The 20,007-nt window shown below is 43.5% G+C and overlaps 1 protein-coding gene across 5 annotated transcripts in view; it reads left to right on the forward strand.

The window, feature by feature from the left end:
• LOC124118726 (succinate--CoA ligase [ADP-forming] subunit beta, mitochondrial-like) overlaps positions 1-18,810 on the forward strand; it is a 49,942-nt gene extending 31,132 nt beyond the window's left edge. Inside the window, exons 9-14 of one of the 5 annotated variants that reach the window (XM_046480969.2) lie at positions 1,407-1,527; positions 13,592-13,680; positions 15,297-15,367; positions 15,762-15,778; positions 17,250-17,271; positions 18,610-18,810. In XM_046480969.2, coding sequence (XP_046336925.1) covers positions 1,407-1,527; positions 13,592-13,680; positions 15,297-15,367; positions 15,762-15,768 — 288 coding nt within the window. In that variant the 3' untranslated portion in view covers positions 15,769-15,778; positions 17,250-17,271; positions 18,610-18,810. Of the gene's footprint in view, positions 1-1,406; positions 1,528-13,591; positions 13,681-15,296; positions 15,368-15,761 lie in introns of all 5 variants that reach the window. The other 4 variants (XM_046480967.2, XM_046480966.2, XM_048391378.1 and 1 more) reach the window with 4 other exon arrangements.
• Positions 18,811-20,007: the final 1,197 nt, after the last annotated feature.

Consider the following 20,007-nt stretch of genomic DNA (forward strand, 5'->3'; position numbering starts at 1 on the left):
TTCCATTTTCAACATTTTTAAAGAAAAAATCCTTAAATGTTCCGCATCTCGAACACACGACCTCAACTGTGAAATGCTACAATACTTAAAAACAATGCGATCCAATATAACATGCAGTTACTTCCCTTTCCATGCGCACTGCTTTACTGCGCATTTCGTGAGTTATGGTCATGGCGGCAATAGGAGTTTGTGTGCTTGCTTTGCTGTTTGCAAATTTGGCCAATAAAAAAATTAAATTTTGGATACAACCTCACTAGACATGATGATGGTATTCAAATACAAATTCAATGATATTTGTGTACTGTATGAGGGACAATGTTTCATACGCAGAGGTTATTTGTCTCATAAAATAAGTGGGTAATCAATGCTAATTTATATACCCCGGCTATAAAGCGAATCGGAATAAAGCACATCACTAGTACATACAAAACTCTACGTTTGCAATAAAAATGTGTTTGTCTTCCGCAGAAATCTTTTTTACATCATAGCCCTTCAGCGAATTCAGGGAAACGGAACAGATTATGTCAGTTAAACTTAATCATCACTAAACATAATGATTAGCTGATTAAATTGTATTTCCTGTTCTGATTGGCATTGTTTTATATGCAGAGATTAAGATTATCGTGCGTCTTGTCTCGTAAACCAAGCCAGAAGTAGCATTCAGCTGTACACACTTTTCTCGGATAATATAACTTTAAAGAATTTTGATACAATGAGCGGAAGAATTGTATCTGAAACTATTATTTTATCAGGAATTATTTATTCCAATATCATGTGTAGTTGCAGCTTTACTGTATATATATGAAAGAAATTAATAACCATAAGCGTAGCACTTTGGTTCATTTGATTGCCATTGCCGGAAATGTTTTCGAATGGAAGAATTTGATCAATCACCGTCCATGCGCCGACGATTGCGAAAACTTAATGTTGACATATAATAGTCAAACTACAACAAGTATGACTGACTGCGAGTCAAAGTATGGTATTTACGATATGTATATCCATTCTCTATCCACTTAAGTTCATTTCAAGGCGTCAATAGCTGTAACATGACCGTGGTTGCTGTAAATAACTGTGAGTTCTGCGATCTTCCGATCACTTCACATATGATTTTGCCGAAATGAATTGAAACAATATTGAATGAAATGTTGAATAAAATTAATAAAGTAGATTACCAACAGTCCAGATATATTATGAACTCTTTCTACAACCAGACAGTGTAATTACATGATTAATTTGAGTATTTCAGTACGGATTGTTGACATGGTATTTCCGGTGTTCCGTGCCAAGTAATGTCTTTGTGTTGCAGAAATACCCCATGAAATACTCAACCCTGTGTATAATACGACAATTTTATTATAGAAGAGTATTCCAAACTTGATGCATTCTGTTTTTCTTCTTGGCAGGTTCATGCGATTTTGGTGAATATTTTTGGTGGTATCATGAGATGTGATATAATTGCTCAGGGCATTGTAGCAGCTGCAGCAGAACTACAACTGAAAATACCAATAGTTGTCAGATTACAAGGTGAGAGTCTCACGGTGTAAGTTTCATATAATTCTTCCCTGGGGAGACTTATTCCAACATTTGAAATCTTAAATTCTTTCCTTGTGACAGACCTGTATTAACAGTTATATCAATAAAAAGATTAAGAAAAAACATAATGGCAGTAGCAGTGAATTTCTAGGGCATGATCTTAGCATAACTCATTATTGGCACCAGTGGCAATTATGAGTTATGTCCCATCTATGTCTCTCCTACTGACCGCTCGTCACGCCGAAGACCCGGGTTCGATTCCCGACATGGGTACAATGTGTGGAATATTGCTAAAAGCGGCGTAAAACCATATTCACTCACTCACTCACTCTCCTACTGACCCATCAGATTCCACCTCTCATATCACTTGCATTTGCTTCAAACAAAAAGGCAGCACCCAGTCAAGATTGTCTGATTGAAATCAAAATCTATGTTGTAATAAAATGGGTCTGACTTCGCGAATTGCATCTAATCACGTGCACACTTTGATTAAAAGCATGAAAAGACTTGGATAATATCTGTTGAGGCCATGTTGGCGGTTCACGTGCTTTGCAAATCGGAAATCTGCACGTCAGTTTACGAACTAGATGTCGATTTCACTATGCAATTTGGATTGGACAATGCATAAGCCAAATATACTCCATAATTCCAGCCTAGTTTGGCAAGGGTGGAAACTGGACTTTTATAGACAGTTAACACCCTTGCCTTGGGAAGATGTGGTAAATGGGGAATCAGTCTTTTTGTTTGGGCTAGGGCTGAATGAGCAGCCCTGGGAAGTCGGCCATAACCCCCTACTCCAGCCATGGACACTCCTATCAGTGTGTAATTCTTAATCTTGCACAGCTTTGGAGAAACTTACCAAGAGGCTCTTTGTCTCGAGGTAACAGATCTGGTAGAAGAGGCAGCTATAGAGATAGTGCCTCAAGGAAGGGAAGAAAACAGGTTTTATTAAACTTGCTTTCTGGTCATCAAAAAGTCAAAAGCCGGTGAACATGTCACAAATACCCACCTTTGAAATAAAGACATTGACTGATTGTCTTCCAAAATGTCCAAAGATTTCCTTAAAATAGGGTTATGATATAGAAGAATGTCTTATCAAAAGTGGAGAAATCATGAAAACATTATAATGCCATGTGTGTCACTGGAAGTGCCTTCAATTTGGCAAACACTTCCTAGTTTTTAAAGCTCATTTGAATGTACTTTTTACCATAATGGGGTTTAAGATTTATTAAACACATCAAAATTGAAAGTTTTAGCTTTTAGGTCATACAAAACCAAATGTTTTCCCATAGACTTCTGTAGTAGTGTTATAAATTTAAAAAAAATTAACTAAGCATTCAACAGCTATTAAATGCACATGTGTGCACAGTCTGGCCTACTCAAAAAAACATGTTTTAGTCTGTTTTCAGTCGTACAAATGGGTATCTCTCATACCCTCACGTCTAGTCGCACGTTTAAGAGGAAGCCAGAAGCTGGAATGTAAACATTAAACTTGTTTCCGTCCGGTTGCGCACGCACCTCCCTATGACATGTCACAAATCTCTCAGCGCGCCTCTGAGCTGGTCGCTCGAGAAAGTCTTTCGCGGTAGATTATCGCTTATCTACAGTTGTTCTAATAAAGTAATAATAATAATATGTCTTACCTGTAGACTCCTGGAATGTAATCCTTGGTAATCCATTGTTGTGTTCAACCCGTGTTTCGCTGTTTGACAGTGATTCTACACGTGGCAATATGTCGGGCATTTGTGCCTCGTGTCAACGAAAACTGTCTAAAGTGGACCCTCACAAGTATTGTCCTTCCTGCATCATTAAGGACGGGTTTTCAACGTGTTCAAGGGATAAACGTTGTAAAGAATGTGAGAACTTGTCTTCAATAAACTTTAACTTGTATCTTCGTGCGTTGGCGAAGCGGGCCGCTGACCAGCGCTACAAGCAGAGAAGGACATCGGTTGGATCCTTGGACTCTGCACCCTCCACATCAGGCCCTGGGGGTGGCGGGTCGACCACTCCTAAGAAATCAGTTGTTAAAGACCCGCCTCAGCCAACTTCTGTCTTCGACAAGGACCGTTCGCCTGCTGATGATACTACCCGCACGACTGATCTTCGTCAATCGGTTGATCGAGGGCGTTACTCAACCTCCCCTGTTACGACGGGACCGGGTGGTGACGAAGACCATGAGGGGACTACGGTCCCCAGTCGGTCCGTATCTCGTTCTTCCAACGACGATAGGGACGTCGTGCGGGACGACAGTGGACACAGAAGTCGTTCCCGATTACGTCGGGACGACAGGTCGAGTGCCTCGTCGAGAGACAGTACACGACACGTGGGCGTTTATCGCCATCGTGGTCGTCGTAGGTACGATTCGGACGATAACTACGATGGGGATCGTAGTACTTCTACAGTTAGAGATCGTAGCCCTTGTCCCCACGGGGACGTGCGACGTTCTTGCAGGGAGAGTTTGGGGGTTCAGCGTCGTAGTGAAGATAGTGACAGAACGACGACCTAGTCTCACTTTCATATCGACCCGGCTTTGATAGCCCAGATCACGGCGGCGGTTCTCGCCTCGACGGCGTCGACCAAGAAGGACACGACTACGTCGGGGGTCCATGGCCCGTCAACTAGTACACCAGCTCCTTCATCTACGCCTCCACAATCGACGTCGACGATGGATTGTGACGACAGCCCTCCTAGGCCTCCCAAAGACATTGAGTTGTTTGCTTGGCTATCTAACTTTCTACCTGAGTTATCACAAGACGATGACAAACCGACGCGTGCGGGCTTTAAGGTCGGAGATACACCACAGTCTCTTCAGTTTTCTCCTCCCGATATCTTCAGAGCCATGGCTCACGATATGGACCAGAACTTTGCCTCTGCTCTGCCTGGACAGAGCTTCTGCAAGCCGCCTGGTCGATTTCGTTACCCGATCTATGGCATGCCGTTTTCACTCTTCAAGAAACCAGCGCCCTCCAAAATTCTTGTTGAAGACAGGCATTTGGAATCCATGGACTCTGCTGTTCGTCACCAGCTACAACCGCTTGCTATGCTGTCGACTGCGATCGAGGCACTCTCAGTGTACTTTGAGGAGAAAGAACCCCAGGACGAGGACGGCAGGACGGTGCCATCGGTCCTCTCCTGTATGCAACGGTGGATCTCGGACGTCCTCGCTCAGTCCCGATATGTGTCGGGTCAGATTACTACGGCACGTCGCCATGGTTACATCGACTGCACTGACCTACCTGATCGTCATGGCAGGTCACTCCTACGGGCCCCGTGGTCATCGCAACAGTTGTTTGACGGTCATACCAACGACGTTCTGGACAAGTACTCCAGGGAAGCCGAGCGTGACATCATCATTTCGGCTTCACACAACATGTCCCGACGGCCACCGGTTTCGAACGCCCCAAGACGACGTTACCGAAACGAGAATGTGCAACGGGCCTTCCGTAGGGACGTGCCTCGACAGCCGTTCCGCAAGAGAGATTCCGACAGGAAAGGTCGCCAGGTCTCCTTTTCCAAGTATCCCAGAGGGGGAAAGGGCCAGCGGGGGAGGAAGTGAGGTCCCTTCCCCCGCAGTCGCCGTGGTTGGAGTCCCCCCCGGTGACACTACCTTTAGACGAGCTACCGGTAGGGGGGAGACTTCATCACTATGCCCACAAGTGGGTTTTCCTCAACGACCCTTACGTTCAGAACATTTTGACAACAGGCTACGCCCCACGCCTGAGATCGACGCCACCACTGACGTCATCCCCGACATTCCACATTCCACCAACGGATCGGCTGACGGAGGCCATCGATTGTTGGTGGAAAAGGCGGCCGTACTTCGCCTAGGGACATAGGCACCATCGCCGGGGTACTACTCACCCATCTTTCTAGTACCCAAGAAAAACTCCACAAAGATGCGGCTTATTTTCAATCTCAAAAAGTTCAACGCAACATACCTCCAACCACCCGACACATTCACCATGATATCCCTCAGCTCTCTGCGTCGGATGATATTACCGAACGACTTCCTCGTCTCGATAGACCTTCAGGACGCGTATCTACATGTACCAATAGCTTCCGAGTTCCAGAAGTACCTCCGATTTGAATACCAAGGTATTCATTACCAGTGGGCGGCCCTCCCGTTTGGAATTTCTACGGCCCCGTGCATTTTCACACGGATCATGAAGACGGTCGTAGAATGGCTCCATCGGCAGGCGATCAGGGTCGCCTTCTACCTAGACGACGGGCTCCAAGCTCACCAATTCACAGAAGCCCTTCAAGAGAGTTGGCGACCACCCTGAGTCTACTACGGTACCTCGGGTGGATCGTCAACTTTCAAAAGTCAGACTTGGTACCAACTCGGGATCTACAGTACATTGGGATACGCTTCCAGACGGGAGTCAATCTGGTCATGGTACCTCAAGACCGTTGGGACAAGATTGTCAGCAGCGTTCCGAGACTTCTACATGCCCCGGCGTCGGTGCACACGTGGCAGGAAGTCCTCGGTCTGTTGACATCGGCCCAAGACCTGACTCGCCGAGGTCGTCTTCAACTTCGTCCGCTGCAGAGATTGCTGTACCCCCACCTGGAGTTTCCCAATCTCCTGGTTCCACTTCCGGCGCAGCTACGTTGTCATCTGGAGTGGTGGCTCCAGCCGTCGAACGTTTGCGAAGGCGTCTTTATGAGCGAGCCTCCGTTCATACTACACCTATTCGTAGACGCGTCATTGGAAGGCTGGGGAGCACACTTCGGGGACGACCAAGCGGCCGGGCTGTGGTCGCCAGTAGAAAAGGTCCTCCACATCAACTGCCTCGAGATGGAAGCAGTGATTCGGGCGGTCGAGTTCTGGAAACTTCGACTCCGTCGGAAACGGCTGATGATACAGTCGGACAACTCCACAGTCGTCCACTGCGTCAGCAAACAGGGAACGACTCGGTCGGCGGCCCTTCTGGACCGGACATTCAGGTTCTTCGCCCTCGTCGACGACTTGGACATGGGCGTACGCGCCCGTCACATCCCGGGGGCCAAGAATGTGATAGCCGACGCCCTGTGGAGACCATCGAGGCCGTCTCCCACGGAGTGGATGATCCATCCGACAGTCTTTCATCTGCTGACAGATCGACTCTGGTTGCCCCAAGTAGATCTCTTTGCAACTCGGTACAACAACCACCTCCCTCGATTCGTGTCGCCGGTTCCAGACCCACGGGCATGGGACCACGACGCTCTAGCGATATCGTGGGAGGGTCTAGACGCTTACGCGTTTCCGCCAACGGTGCTGTTACCATCGATACTGGTGAAAGTTCGTCAAACGGCCAACCTACGTCTGCTTTTGGTCGCGCCTTATTGGCCGGCCAGAACGTGGTTCCCCGGAACTTCTTCAGATAATCGATCAACCACCGTTCCCGTTGCCAGATCGAGACGACCTCCTTCTTCATCCTCACACCGACGACTTGCATCCGGGGATAAAGAACTTCCAGCTTCACGCCTGGGTTTGCTTAAGACCTCGTTAATGAAGAAAGGCTATTCGGCTAAAGCGGCAGCGCTTGTCTCGTCGGCACATCGAGTTACGACTCGTAAGCTGTACGATGACAAGTGGACCACTTTCTCCATTTTCGCCAGGTCTCATGGCTTCAACCCGGCGGTAGCGACCCCACCACAGGTGGCGGAGTTCCTAGTCTCTCTTCGGTCATCTCGACGTCTGAAAGGATCGACGATCTCGACATATCTGGCAGCTTTGGCTTCGGTGGTGCCGTCTCCTACGGGCGACAAGCTCACTAAAGTACCGGAGTTGCAGAAGATTCTACGTGCCTTCTTGGTTGAAGATCAGTCACGTAAATTCCGACCGCCGGCCTGGGACCTCGATGTCGTTCTGCGCAACCTGTCTAGTCAGGCTTACGAGCCTCTCGATCAGGTCGCGTTCGACTTATTGTCTCAGAAAACGGCTTTCCTTCTCTCGCTGGCTACGGCTGCGAGAATTTCGGAAATACATGCCATTGACGTCGGTCGGATTACGTTCGATCAGCGTAACCATGGAAACGTCCATCTTGGTCTCAGATGGGACTTTTTAGCGAAAAATCAACTTCCTGGCCAAGATCCGAGAATATTCCACATTTCTTCCTTGTCTGCCATTATGGGCCCTCATGATCACGCTGATCTCACCTTGTGCCCAGTTCGTGCTCTTCGTATTTACCTGCAGCGTTCTGAACAGCGACGACAACATTTTCGACGGCTGTTCATACCGCTCTCAACCAATGCAAAGAAAGAGATTACACGTAATACTCTCTCATTTTGGTTGAGAGCGGTAATTCTCAGAGCTTACGAGGCGCAAGGACTCGCACCTCCCACCTCCTCTCATCCGCACGAAGTTCGAGCCATCGCTTCAACATTAGCACTCCACAGTAATTGTTCGCTACAAGCTATTATGGAGGGCTGCTTTTGGAGATCTACTTCAGTGTTTGCCTCGCATTATCTTAGAGATATCTCCACAGAAGATGTTGAAGGACTCAAACAGTTTGGTCCACTCGTGGTGGCACAACAGATCTCTCAGAAAAGACAGTGAATTTGTGTTTTATTCACTTTGGAGTTTTTGCTCGACACTTTGTGACATATAACAGGTTACAATAAAAGCTGTTGGTGAATGTACGCATTCTTATGTTTTTTTGTTGCGTGTAGTACTTCTGTTTTTTATTATGGTTATTCGGTGTATGCATCGTCTTCCCATACATTGTAATACTGCTCGTATTTTTTAGTTACCTTGTCTACGGCGAGTTGTTCTGTAACTAAATTATACGCCGACCACACTTCGATCGCAATTCAACTGACGTGTGCAGTTGTCCTGTCGCTTCGATAATTATTTGTGAGTCGAAGAGCATTAAACATGCTGTTTTAGTTACCTTGTATACTGCGAGTTGCTCTGTAACTAAACTATTCGTCGACCACACTTCGATCGCTGTTCAACTGACGCGTGCAGTTGACCTGTCGCATCGATAATTAGTTGTGTGTCGAAGAGCATTAACCATGCTGTGCGTTCGTGATAAACAACTTGTCTCGTCCGTGCATCTGGTCGAATGTTCTATTGTCACTACAGGGGTGAGGAACTTGGTACATTCGACGTGAAAGTGGTCACTGCCTGATTACTTTCCCGACCCACCTTCCAGTGTTCCGTCGAATTCTACCCATTTGTACGACTGAAAACAGACTAAAACATGGGTTTTTCAGATTAAAAACGATGTTTTATTGGTCTGTTTTCAGTCGTACGTTCCCACCCAGCCATCCCCACAGGGAAGCAATCCAGTCCAGTCCTGCTTGATGGCTTATTCTTCGAGATTTGTGACATGTCATAGGGAGGTGCGTGCGCAACCGGACGGAAACAAGTTTAATGTTTACATTCCAGCTTCTGGCTTCCTCTTAAACGTGCGACTAGACGTGAGGGTATGAGAGATACCCATTTGTACGACTGAAAACAGACCAATAAAACATCGTTTTTAATCTGAAAAACCCATTTTTTTCCACTTATCCTGCATTACTCCTTAATGCATTTACTGCTTACTTTAGACAGAAACGAAGCTGTGATGGGTCCAGCTGATGAGAAAAAATTTGTTCCACTGTGGCTGTTGTTCCAATCCGCCATCTTGAAGTGCTAACGTGACACATACTCTGTATTTCAATGTCGGCTCAGTATCTTTGTGTATTTATACCTTTAGTCGGCTATTGGCGTTTAAAGTGTAAAACACTTTATCATAATATGCTGTATATCCATTATTTTGAATTTAGACTGTTTGTTCTCATTAATTGGGTATCATACTCATTGCAACTTCACAGTAAATTGGGTGTAATTTTACAAGTTGCTTGCACTATAAGCCATTATCTCAGTCGTTATAGTGTAATACAATTCCAATATTATTATGTGATTCCATTATTATCCCCATCCACTAAGTGGAAGGGGGATATAGGAATGGGTGCTGTCATCCGTCCGTCCGTCCATCCGTCCGTCACATTTCGTTTCCGGAGCAGATCTTGAAAACTGTACCATATTTCTTCACCAAACTTGGCACATAGATAGGTCTAGTGGTGAACTGGTGCCTTTTGATAGTTTGAGATTTAAAAAAAATATATTTTTCGAGTTTTCATGGCAAAGACTTTGATTTAGACTGAAAATGGTGGTAGTCCTCGTTTCCGGAGCAGATCTTGAAAACCGTACCATATTTCTTCACCAAACTTGGCACATAATGTCATCTTGCAGTATTGAATACATTTCCTTTCTTGTTAGTAAGTTCTGCATCGCTTGTGTGTATGTTCCTCCAAAAGTGTTTTTGCATTCACTGACAACCGGTAACTTCATGCAGAAACACAACTCATAACAAATACAACAGTGTAACTGATCTTAAACCTACTCAACTGTATAAACACTGCCTCCTATCCAGTATATATTCTTGACAACCATACTCTGTACTTCACTTACTTGATAACGGGTTTAGAAACTACACCGAACCATCGCTCCTAATTGTAATAAAGAAGTTGTTTGTCCATATGTCTCATCCTTACTCATTACAAATACATTTACATATTCTATCATAAACTGCAGATAGCAAAACAACACCAGTAATAACTTTTTTTAGTGCTGCAATTAGGCCATTTACAAAAAGGCCCAGTGAACATAGTTCACAGGAGCTAAAGCGTTTGGCTCAGCAATCTTTGTGGCGCTCCATGAGGACGTTGGACGCTCAGGAGTCTACATTGCAGACCTCCTCGGTGATTACCAAAACTTGCAGATCATCACAAATTCACAATCAAGTTCACATGTGCCTGAGTTGTCATATGCTATTTGGTACCCATCTCTCAGGATCATCATACCCAGGACATGACAAGACGTTACAAATATCATGGAGATCAACATGCTCCTACTCCGGCCATGTCACAAATTCTACACAGAACTCGTAAGACAACACTTGTCTGTCCAACACACAGTTCACAGTGGATTGTCCTTGTGTAGAGCTAGAACCTCGTCGCCTGCAAAATGTGGGATTCTAGGTTTCTGCGCAGGGTGATTTAAATGTCACATGTCAAGAACCCGCTGACTGTAATCATACCCGACTTTACTGGAATTAGGTCTACTGACCTAATGCCAGCTGTGCAGTGTATTTGTACAGATTGCTTTGCATGCTTACTTGTACGTAGTGCTGCAACCACCTCAATGTGACTGAGTCACTAACTTCAGTAGGCTTCCGTTGCCAACACGCAGAGTAACGAGGCACCTCCCTTCATCATCACCTCAATATAAGAACTGGAGCGCTTGTAGGATGTCCAGGGAATAGAAATGATCACCTCCTTCCTACGGTACGATCTTTCAGACCAAAGATTTATATATTTTCAGTCAGCTTTATCTACTGAATACAGCATTGAATCTTTAATCTTCCCACGACAGTTAGTCATGCCTCAGCAAACAGTATTATCGTCAAGGCACAACACATTCAGAACCCCTCCTGAAGTTGACTTTTTCAACTTTACACTCTTGTTGACAGCCTAATCTAAATCTGCTGCCCGCTCTTCAGCAGCCAATTAAACTTGACTAATGGCACCTGACAAAATGGGGACGATTGCACTTACACCAGATCCTACAGTTCCTGGCACCCGACATCAGATGGCAAAGCCGTTCATATCCATCATGCCACTGCTTCATCTCTGGACTCACCTCAGTTGGTGGACGGTAGAGTCAAATGTCTTAAGAAGTGTCTCCTTAACAGAGCTGTCCCCATCGTCACACCTAGTCGTAGACGCATTTCTAGAACACCAGATGGCATCAGGGCGGTGGTCCGGGGCAAAGTGCACTTAGCACATTAACAACCTAGAGTTGTGGGTGTTCATACTAGCGATAACACATTGGCAGGATCACCTCTGAAATACCCTGCGATTTCTCGTTCAGCACTTACCAGGTTGATTGCTCTGTCCAGGCCGGACATGGTGGCTCCCTCGGGTGGTAGCACCCCTCAGACGTGTTGACCTTGATCTGCCAAAAGATCATCTCCCCAAAGGGGGCACGGGTGGCCCAGTCGTCCCTTGGGCACGCCAGAAACCTATGATTGTGGGTTTGAATCCCGGTTCACCCTGATTATGTTTCTAGGTTTGTCAGCACCATACCCTGGCTCGTGGGTTTCACCAAAGAGACCTGCATCGCTTCGGGATTTCCTCCCACATTAAGCTGACATGCTGTGATATAACTGGAATATTGTTAAAAGCGGTGTTAAACCCAACTCACTCACACATCTCCCACAACATCGATCTGTTCGCCACATCCCAGAACTGCCAGCGGACATCCTACATCTCACCGGTGCCGGATCCGTCAGCTATGGCAGTCAACGCCCTCAGCGTTCCCTGGGGAGGTTTATCCGCATACCCTTTTCCAGTCTCCGGCTCTCCTTCCCAGGGTTCTTCATATGTTCCAGGCCCCTCAACCACTGAATTTGGTTGCAACCTGGTAGCCAGCAAGGTACTGGTTTCTTGTCCTCCGAGCCCTTGCCAGAGGCAATCCCCTAGACCTTCAGGTGTGGCTCGACCACTTGTTACACCCACACAGCAGATTGCGACACCCAAACCCTGCCTGGTTTGCCAAGGGCTGCTCAGCTTGAACGGCCAAGGCTATTGCATTAATCTATTGTTCGTCTACACAGGGACTGTATGTCGACAAAGGGTGCTCCTTCCAGGCCCTCTGCTCAGACAAAACACCAGGATCCGTTGACAGCATCCCTACAGTTTCTGGCTACGTTTCTCCTTTATTTGCGCGTGTTGGTTGAAAAGCTCCACCATCTCTACATACCTGGTCGCCATTAACTCTGTGCTTGCCATCTCAGTCATTCAGAGAATGACGAAAATCCCTGAACTCCAGGCCTCCCTGCACTCGTTTCGTTTTGAAGATCAGTAAGCCAAGTTCAGATCGACTGCGTGGGATCTTTACATGGTTTTACTGGTTCTTCAGACAGCTTCCTTTGAACCACTCGTCTTCCTTCTATGACCTTACGAAGATGACAGTGTTCCTACTGGCTCTGACTACCGCTGCACGGGTCAGTGAGCTTCACGTCTCCAAGGTTTCCGGTTTGAACCTGGTACTCATGGCGTTGTGTGTCTTGGGATGTGCTGGGACTTCATTGATAAGAATCTACTCCCAGGACAGCCTGATAGATAGCTTACCACCCCCCTCCCCCCTCTTGTCAAGGCAGAGGCAGAACGGAGCTTTGGTTATGCCTGGTGCAAGCATTGAGGGTTTTCCTACGACAGTCAGAAGCCTGCCACAAGTCTAGGAAATGCTTTTTCCTGCCAATCTCTCCCTCGTCGCAGTCAGAGGTCAGCCAGAATACTATTTCCCTGTGGCTCCGGGCTCACATCCTACAAGCTTTAAATGATATCATGAGCATCCATCCACGCAATTGGGATTGATGACAACGACGTCTAAGTGTCCTCCCCTCGCTATGCTTGCTGTAAAAGGCGACTATGCTTGTCATAAGAGGCCGCTAACGGGATCAGGAGGTCAGTCTCGCTGACTTGGCATGTCATCGATTCCAATTGAGTGGATTGATGCTCATGATATAAATCACTGGATTGTCCAGACTTGATTATTTACAGACCGTCGTCATATTGCTGGAATATTGCTGAGTGCGGCGTTTAAAAACAACAAACCAACCAACCAAGTTTCAGATGTTGTGTTTAAAGCAGTTGTGTTTTGATGTGACGTCATGACTTCTGGGTCATGTAACGACACTGCGAGGGTGCTGCATCTTCTGGTTGGAACAACTTTTCTCTAGCAGCTGGATCTCACACAGTTCATCTCCCTGTCAGAAAACAGCAGTAAATGCATTAAGGAGTAATGTAGGATAAGTATACAAATGTAAAAAATATTTAGATTTTACTAAAACTATTGGAGCCTTCTTCTCTTTACTTGTCTTGGAATAAGTCAGTAGGATACATTCATCCTTTGCAAAACTAGGACTATTGTTAATCTGAGAATATTTACTGCCTTTTGTCATGGACCTCTCTCCAAAACCTACTTCATGATTTGTGTATTTCTGTGTTTTTTTCCTAGGAACAAGAAATGAAGATGCAAAAGCTATCATTGCAGCCAGTCAAATGAAGATCTTAGCCTGTGATAATCTCGATGAGGCAGCTAGAATGGTGAGACACTGTTGCTTGTACTATACTGCTGGCAAAAAAGACTTCTTCCCAGGGTGAACGGGGTATCAATACTGCTGCAACCTGTACTAAAAAATGACCCTTTGCTCTGTCCTAAACTGTTTCATGAATTAGGACCATATCTTGCCAACTGTCACATACTTTACATAATGTTATATGTTTGATCATATGTGTATAAATCTGCCAAGACATGGACTTTCATTGAATGAACCCCAGAACAGAGATGGCAGGAACATATTCTAAACCAGGGTTATAATATACTTGAATGGAGTGCTGTGTTTGAACATCTTCTGAGAAGCTATAATGACTCCCTATTTTTCAAAAAGATTGAAACAATTTAAGTTTAAAAAGTCATCTTATGAACCACAAAAACCAAGGTGTAGAAACTGTATGAAGAGGTTTTGTACAATTACAGACTTAAGATTTGTTCATGATATTAAAGTGGAAAAATAATATTATGAATTATCATCTGATTTTAAACATTTAAGTAATTTCTGTGGATGTTATGAAATTTGATACATGGTAATTTAGGGGTATTGCTAATAATAACATGTTATGTTTTCCTGTATCCTGATATAACTGTATCAGGATAGTACTGTATCATGATAGTACTGTATCATGAAAGTACGTTATCATGAAAGTACGGTATCATGATATAACTTCAACTTTTGATTGTTATGCACTGCTGTGGTTGCCATTAGTGCCATGGTAGTCAAGGTCAACATGTAATTTTGGCTCTTTGCATAGCCTGTTATCAATGTCATTAAAACATCTTAGTGCTCGCTACTGCTACACATTGATCTGAGGACATCCCATTACAGGTCCTGTCAGAATGACCTTTTGTGAACTTTGACCGACCTATGAAATGACTTATAAGAGTTCAATATTAGCCCATCAGAAGGCAGCTTTCTCTATTAATGACCGTAGTTTCAAACTGGCAACTACACTTAGAAACCTATTTTGATAAGGTTTACAATTAGAAATTTTAAAACTCAATGCTGGAATGTCTAATAGGCTATGGGAAGTCTCTTCTGTTTTAAATGTTTATCTCATTAAAGCAATAATTTTGACGGAATCTGTTGTGCAGCCCAAAACTGTCGTTTGGAGTACCCTGTGAAAACCCTTTCTAGGTTGAATGAATAGGAAACACATTCCGACCGTCTCTTTCCCAATTTCGTCAATGACATTTTGATTTGTCAGATGAAAAGTGGTTCAGATATGACCTGTGATGGGATGTTGTCAGATCTTTGTTTATCGGTAGTGAGCACTAAGATCTTTTTTAATGAGATTCAGCCAGTTATCTATGTATCATTATCAATTGATGAACATACTGTGGATGTCTGTTGTATGGAGACTTCTGTTAATTTGTTTTCTTATCCTTCTTTACTGTTGTGTAACCTTCCTGATCTAATATGATATTCAAGAAAAAGTCAGGAGAGGTGCAGAGCCTTGTGGCTTTATCCATTTAAATATTGCTGTCTTTTCAAGTATGTTTCAGTCCAAATTAATTTGTATTTGCATTTCTATGTCTCCTTAGGCAAAGCAATATGGTAGAGTAATTATAAGGATTATTACCAAACATTTTACATCTTTTTCAGGTTGTAAAGCTATCAACAATCGTGACCCTTGCAAGAGAAGCTGACATACATGTCAAGTTTGAACTTCCACTGTAAATAGCCCTCAGTAATGTACTGTTTCCGTGAAATGTTCTGAAAGTTGTTTATTTGAACAGACTGTAGATTTAAGCGCACACACCAGCCTTACAGTATGGGTTCCTGGTGGCAAGTGTTAACTCTCTGACAGTAAGAGCTGAATTGTGACATGTGAGCCAAGGCTGTAGACACAGGCTTTCAGATCAACAGACCAAGTTGCTAAATTTTGAAAAGAACACTGTAGGAAGCTGAAAATTGAAGACATTTGTGTAGCCATGTCAACATTAAGTGGTACCTGCAGTGTTATCCCACATATGGACTGTCTGGTCAGTGAGAGCTGGATGTGAACTATGTATTGTTTACACTGTTGTATGAGTGCATGGAGTGACACAGCAGTGTTGGTTATTTCAGGTTGTAGCAGAGCTTGGGTAAGTTTGCTGGTGGGGTGAGATGAGTATACAGCTGCCTGTGTAGGTGTAAGCCACAGCAGTCTAACCATGTCCCTGTCACAGATCACCCTCCCCTCTCTCAGACTAGCTGTATTCCTTGTCAGTCTGCTTCTTACATCCATAGCCCTCTCTACACTGGCTAGTCACTGGGAGATATCTGACCTGGGGGTTGTAGTATATTACCAGCTGCATGCCTTAATAAATTGTTTAATATCATCAGGTGCAAAGGCCAGGATTTAACAACTCTCACATATGCTCTTTAGGAATTATTGAATGTTATTCAAGTGACTGACCAGGAATATATCCTGGCTCTTAGTCCATTGTAGACATTTACCTCCAACTTCCATCCACTGTCTGTTTTCTGTAGAAGCTGGTAGCGATGTATTTTGTTTCCCACTTGCTGGTTTTTTTTCACTTCTCAAGTCATTGCCTCTAATGAGCAAACATGAAAACTTCACAGTGTGTTGTGTTCACTATATTTTCTGGGTTAGAATGATGGATAAACATTATATTGTATCAGCTCTATGTACTAATTATATCTTGTTTGTCACAGTAACAGAGGAAAGAGTGAGTGAGTTGGGTTTAACGCCGCTTTTAACAGTATTCCAGTTATATCACGGCGTGTCAGCTTAATGTGGGAGGAAAGACCGAAGTGACTTCAGTGAAACCCACAAACACGGGTATGGTGCTGACAAACCTAGAAACATAATCATCGATCATAGGTTTCTGGCATGCCCAAGGGACGCAACTCTGCACAGCGAATCGCAGCGCCTTAGACGACTGGGCCACCTATGCCCCCATCAGCATTGAATTTAGTGTTGGTAGCTGAGATAAAAGTGTTTAATTAAAACAAACTTCATCTTGACAGTAACATTTTCTATCAATCCTCATGAAATGTAACTGTTTATGCTCTTTGATAGTTCTGTGAATGGAATTCTAAATAAACTTTTTGACCTATGCACCTTTATTCAATCAACTTTATTGTATCCAGTAGGGCTGTTACAATTCACTCGTGTATTCGGTGAATGGAACTGTATCCATTCATGAATTGAATTCGTTATTCGTGGTCACTAGAATTGAATACTAATGAATATGCAGTCATGTGCATTTACATACCCTGACCCTTAAAATATCCATAAGAACATATTAACATATGCGTAGATTTCTTCAAAGACAACACTCTTTTATATTTAATTTGACAGTAATGTAGTCACTGGTTATTGTCGCATTTTAGCAGATACTAGTACCTGGATAAGTGAAGTATATAAATGTATAATAAATTAATAATTAACAAACTATGTCACATAATTTATTTTGTTATTGTTTCACTGACTATCATAAATAATACATGAACTGCTGACCTGCTATTGTATTCGTGAATAAATATTTGTATTTGTTACCCTATATTCATGATACGAATCGTATTCGCCTCACAGTGTATTCGTTGCAGCCCTAGTATCCGGTAATATAAGGTATGTTACAGCTGAGCCGACTACCATTCTCGCGATCAGTCTATGTTGTGATCAGCTTACTGGATATGTGAGGGATATGTGCGAAAACGTGGTCCTTTGTTCTACAGTTTCCGTCTGGATTCCAGAGTCCTGTGTATTTACCGAGATCTGGATTAAACAGATTCCACTGTATTGTCATTGCAACCTCAACATTACTGACACTATTTTAACAGGTAGCAGGTCGATGATGCAGAAATAGCTAACAATATAAAGCATGCTGAATAAAATTTTCTGATAAACTTTCCACATGCTTGTCACAAATAGTTTTCATGCCCTCTTGCACAACAACGTTTGGTATGAATATCTTTCACTGGGCATTGTCAGGTTTTCCACTTTCACAATGTATACCTGGTATGTTGGTACTGCTGTCTACAACATTGACCTTTGTCAGTGAGTGGAAATGATGAGCATGTATGAAATAGTTTTTACTTCCGTGCAATATTTGTTCCTCTCTCTGTAATGAGCTTTCATTTCCACTTCATTTGGCATGATTTGGTGAGTGAAATTGCACACCGGTCTAAACATTAGTTTTGTTTACACACCTAACAACATTCCCTCCATGGTTTGCTAAGAACTCACTTTGTGCACATGATTAATACAAGAGAAGTAGACCTGACTGTGTTACATCAATCTATCGGCATTGCATGTGTATGTCTTAACAACTCACTGACACATTCTTTACCCTGCTCTAGGTGTCTAACACACTTATTCTTGTTTGTCAAAATCTAACTACTAAACCATCAGATGAAACAGTTACAGTTGGTATTTTGTGTGCAGTAGGGCTGGGATGGGTAACAAGATACTTACCAAGGGAGAAAGTACTGAGACTCATAGTCACATGGCTTTATCGACCGTCATCTTTTGAAAATAGAAAAATGGAAACAAATAATGACATAATTGAAACTTTTGTACTGTTCTGTTTTTGTTTTTATTTTTCTCAGTGTACTTGTAAAACATTTAATTTGTTTGCTGTTAATGCTTTATTCAACCGACAAGAATCATTTTTGATTCAGGACTTCTAACAAATATTAAATATTGACCATAGTATTTCCACAAGAACACGCAATGTAATGTTCAAAGCAGGTACCCTGTTTGGGTAGGAGCGGCATGGGTACCAGAATACTAGATTCTTCCCAGCCCTACTCATTTCCAGGGCAATTGCAGTAGGTAATGGAATAAGGGCTTGTTTAAAAGGTGATACTCCAGAAATAATGAAAGATCCTTGAAATGTGGAAAAGTGAAATTTAACCATTTTAAAAATTGATGAGTGTCTTTGTTGCAACTATTTACTATCCCCAGGCTCAAAAAGGAAACCCTGACTAGCCTCCAGTCCTGTTGTGGATCATGTGATCCCGTGTCACCTTGCAGCTTGATGGCTGGCAGGACTTGTAGATACTGACTGTACAGAATCCCACTCCAAGTTGCTGTGTAAAGAGAGAAATACAATGTGCTGATTGTTGCAGAGATATCTTCATGCCACCATTAAAATATGTTATTCAATTTCATATTTATGTCTTTATGTGCCTCCAATTTATGTTCTGGAAATTGTTTCACAGTAAAGTTGTTTGGCTGGGGCCTGAACCCCACATTCCCAGATGTGCCTTGATTATGAATCGACTTGGCCATGATACAACTGACATACTGTTAAAAGTAGGGTTTTACTCCAACCACAGGACTTGTGTGAAGTGAGTTGAGACATACTCTACCTCAAGCTGTTGTGTATTATACTGTAGGGGCAGATCCGGAATTTTGAAAAGGGGGGTGCACATAATACCTAAGTCACTAAGTGACTTGACCAAGGCCTTGGTTACCATGTAAGGTGTCTGGGGAAAATCCACCAGTGGAATGGTATACAACATTAGGGCATTTATTGTTCAACTCCCAACAAAAACCTCTGACCCTGGGATCCAACTCACTCACTCTTTCCAACAGCAAAACAAACATACTTTGTCATCTTATGACAGATAAGAAAGATCCCAGTCACTGTTTTTTTCTTGTGACATGTTACTGATTGGGTTGTCAGTGTCAGTGTCAGTGTCCTGATTGATGGAATGTGGGACGTTTCTCATAATGTCAACCACTGGTTTGTCTGGCCCAGATTCGATCATTTTCAATCCACCATTCTATGGCTGGAACATAGAGTATTGTTGTGAAAATATGAATCCGAGGACGGAAGGATGGGTGGCATTTCCTGGCCATCAACTTCATACTCATTACCAGCGGGGATTCGGGTTCTTGGTACCAAACAACCCATGATGGACATGGACGGCAGCTAGATGGATCAATCAGGTGGTCAGGCGCTGTGACTTGCTTGCCTTCACCTTACCCTGACTGAGTGAATTATTATCCAGAATATCAATCACAGGATTGTCAGGTCCAGACTTGATTAAATACATGGCAATGTCATATAGCTGGAATATTGCAAAGTTAAACAAGAGTTTGCCACTAACGTGGCTATATCCCCCTCCCCTGTTGTAGAATTTATGACATAATTAAATCTAAACAAACCCTAACCTTTTTTAACCGAGGTGGAACTTGTCATGGAAATTGTAAAAAAAAGAAGAGTTTGGAACCTAAGTCCATCTTGTTGCCATGGAAACGTAAAAGATAAAAATTTCTAAAATTTCTAAATAGCAAAAGGCACCAGTTCAGCATGTACTTGACAGACCTGCAAAGTTTCATGAAAAAATATTGAAC

This window comes from Haliotis rufescens, unplaced genomic scaffold, assembly GCF_023055435.1.
Source record: "Haliotis rufescens isolate VD_foot unplaced genomic scaffold, xgHalRufe1.0.p SCAF_9, whole genome shotgun sequence".
Lineage (NCBI taxonomy): Eukaryota > Metazoa > Mollusca > Gastropoda > Lepetellida > Haliotidae > Haliotis > Haliotis rufescens.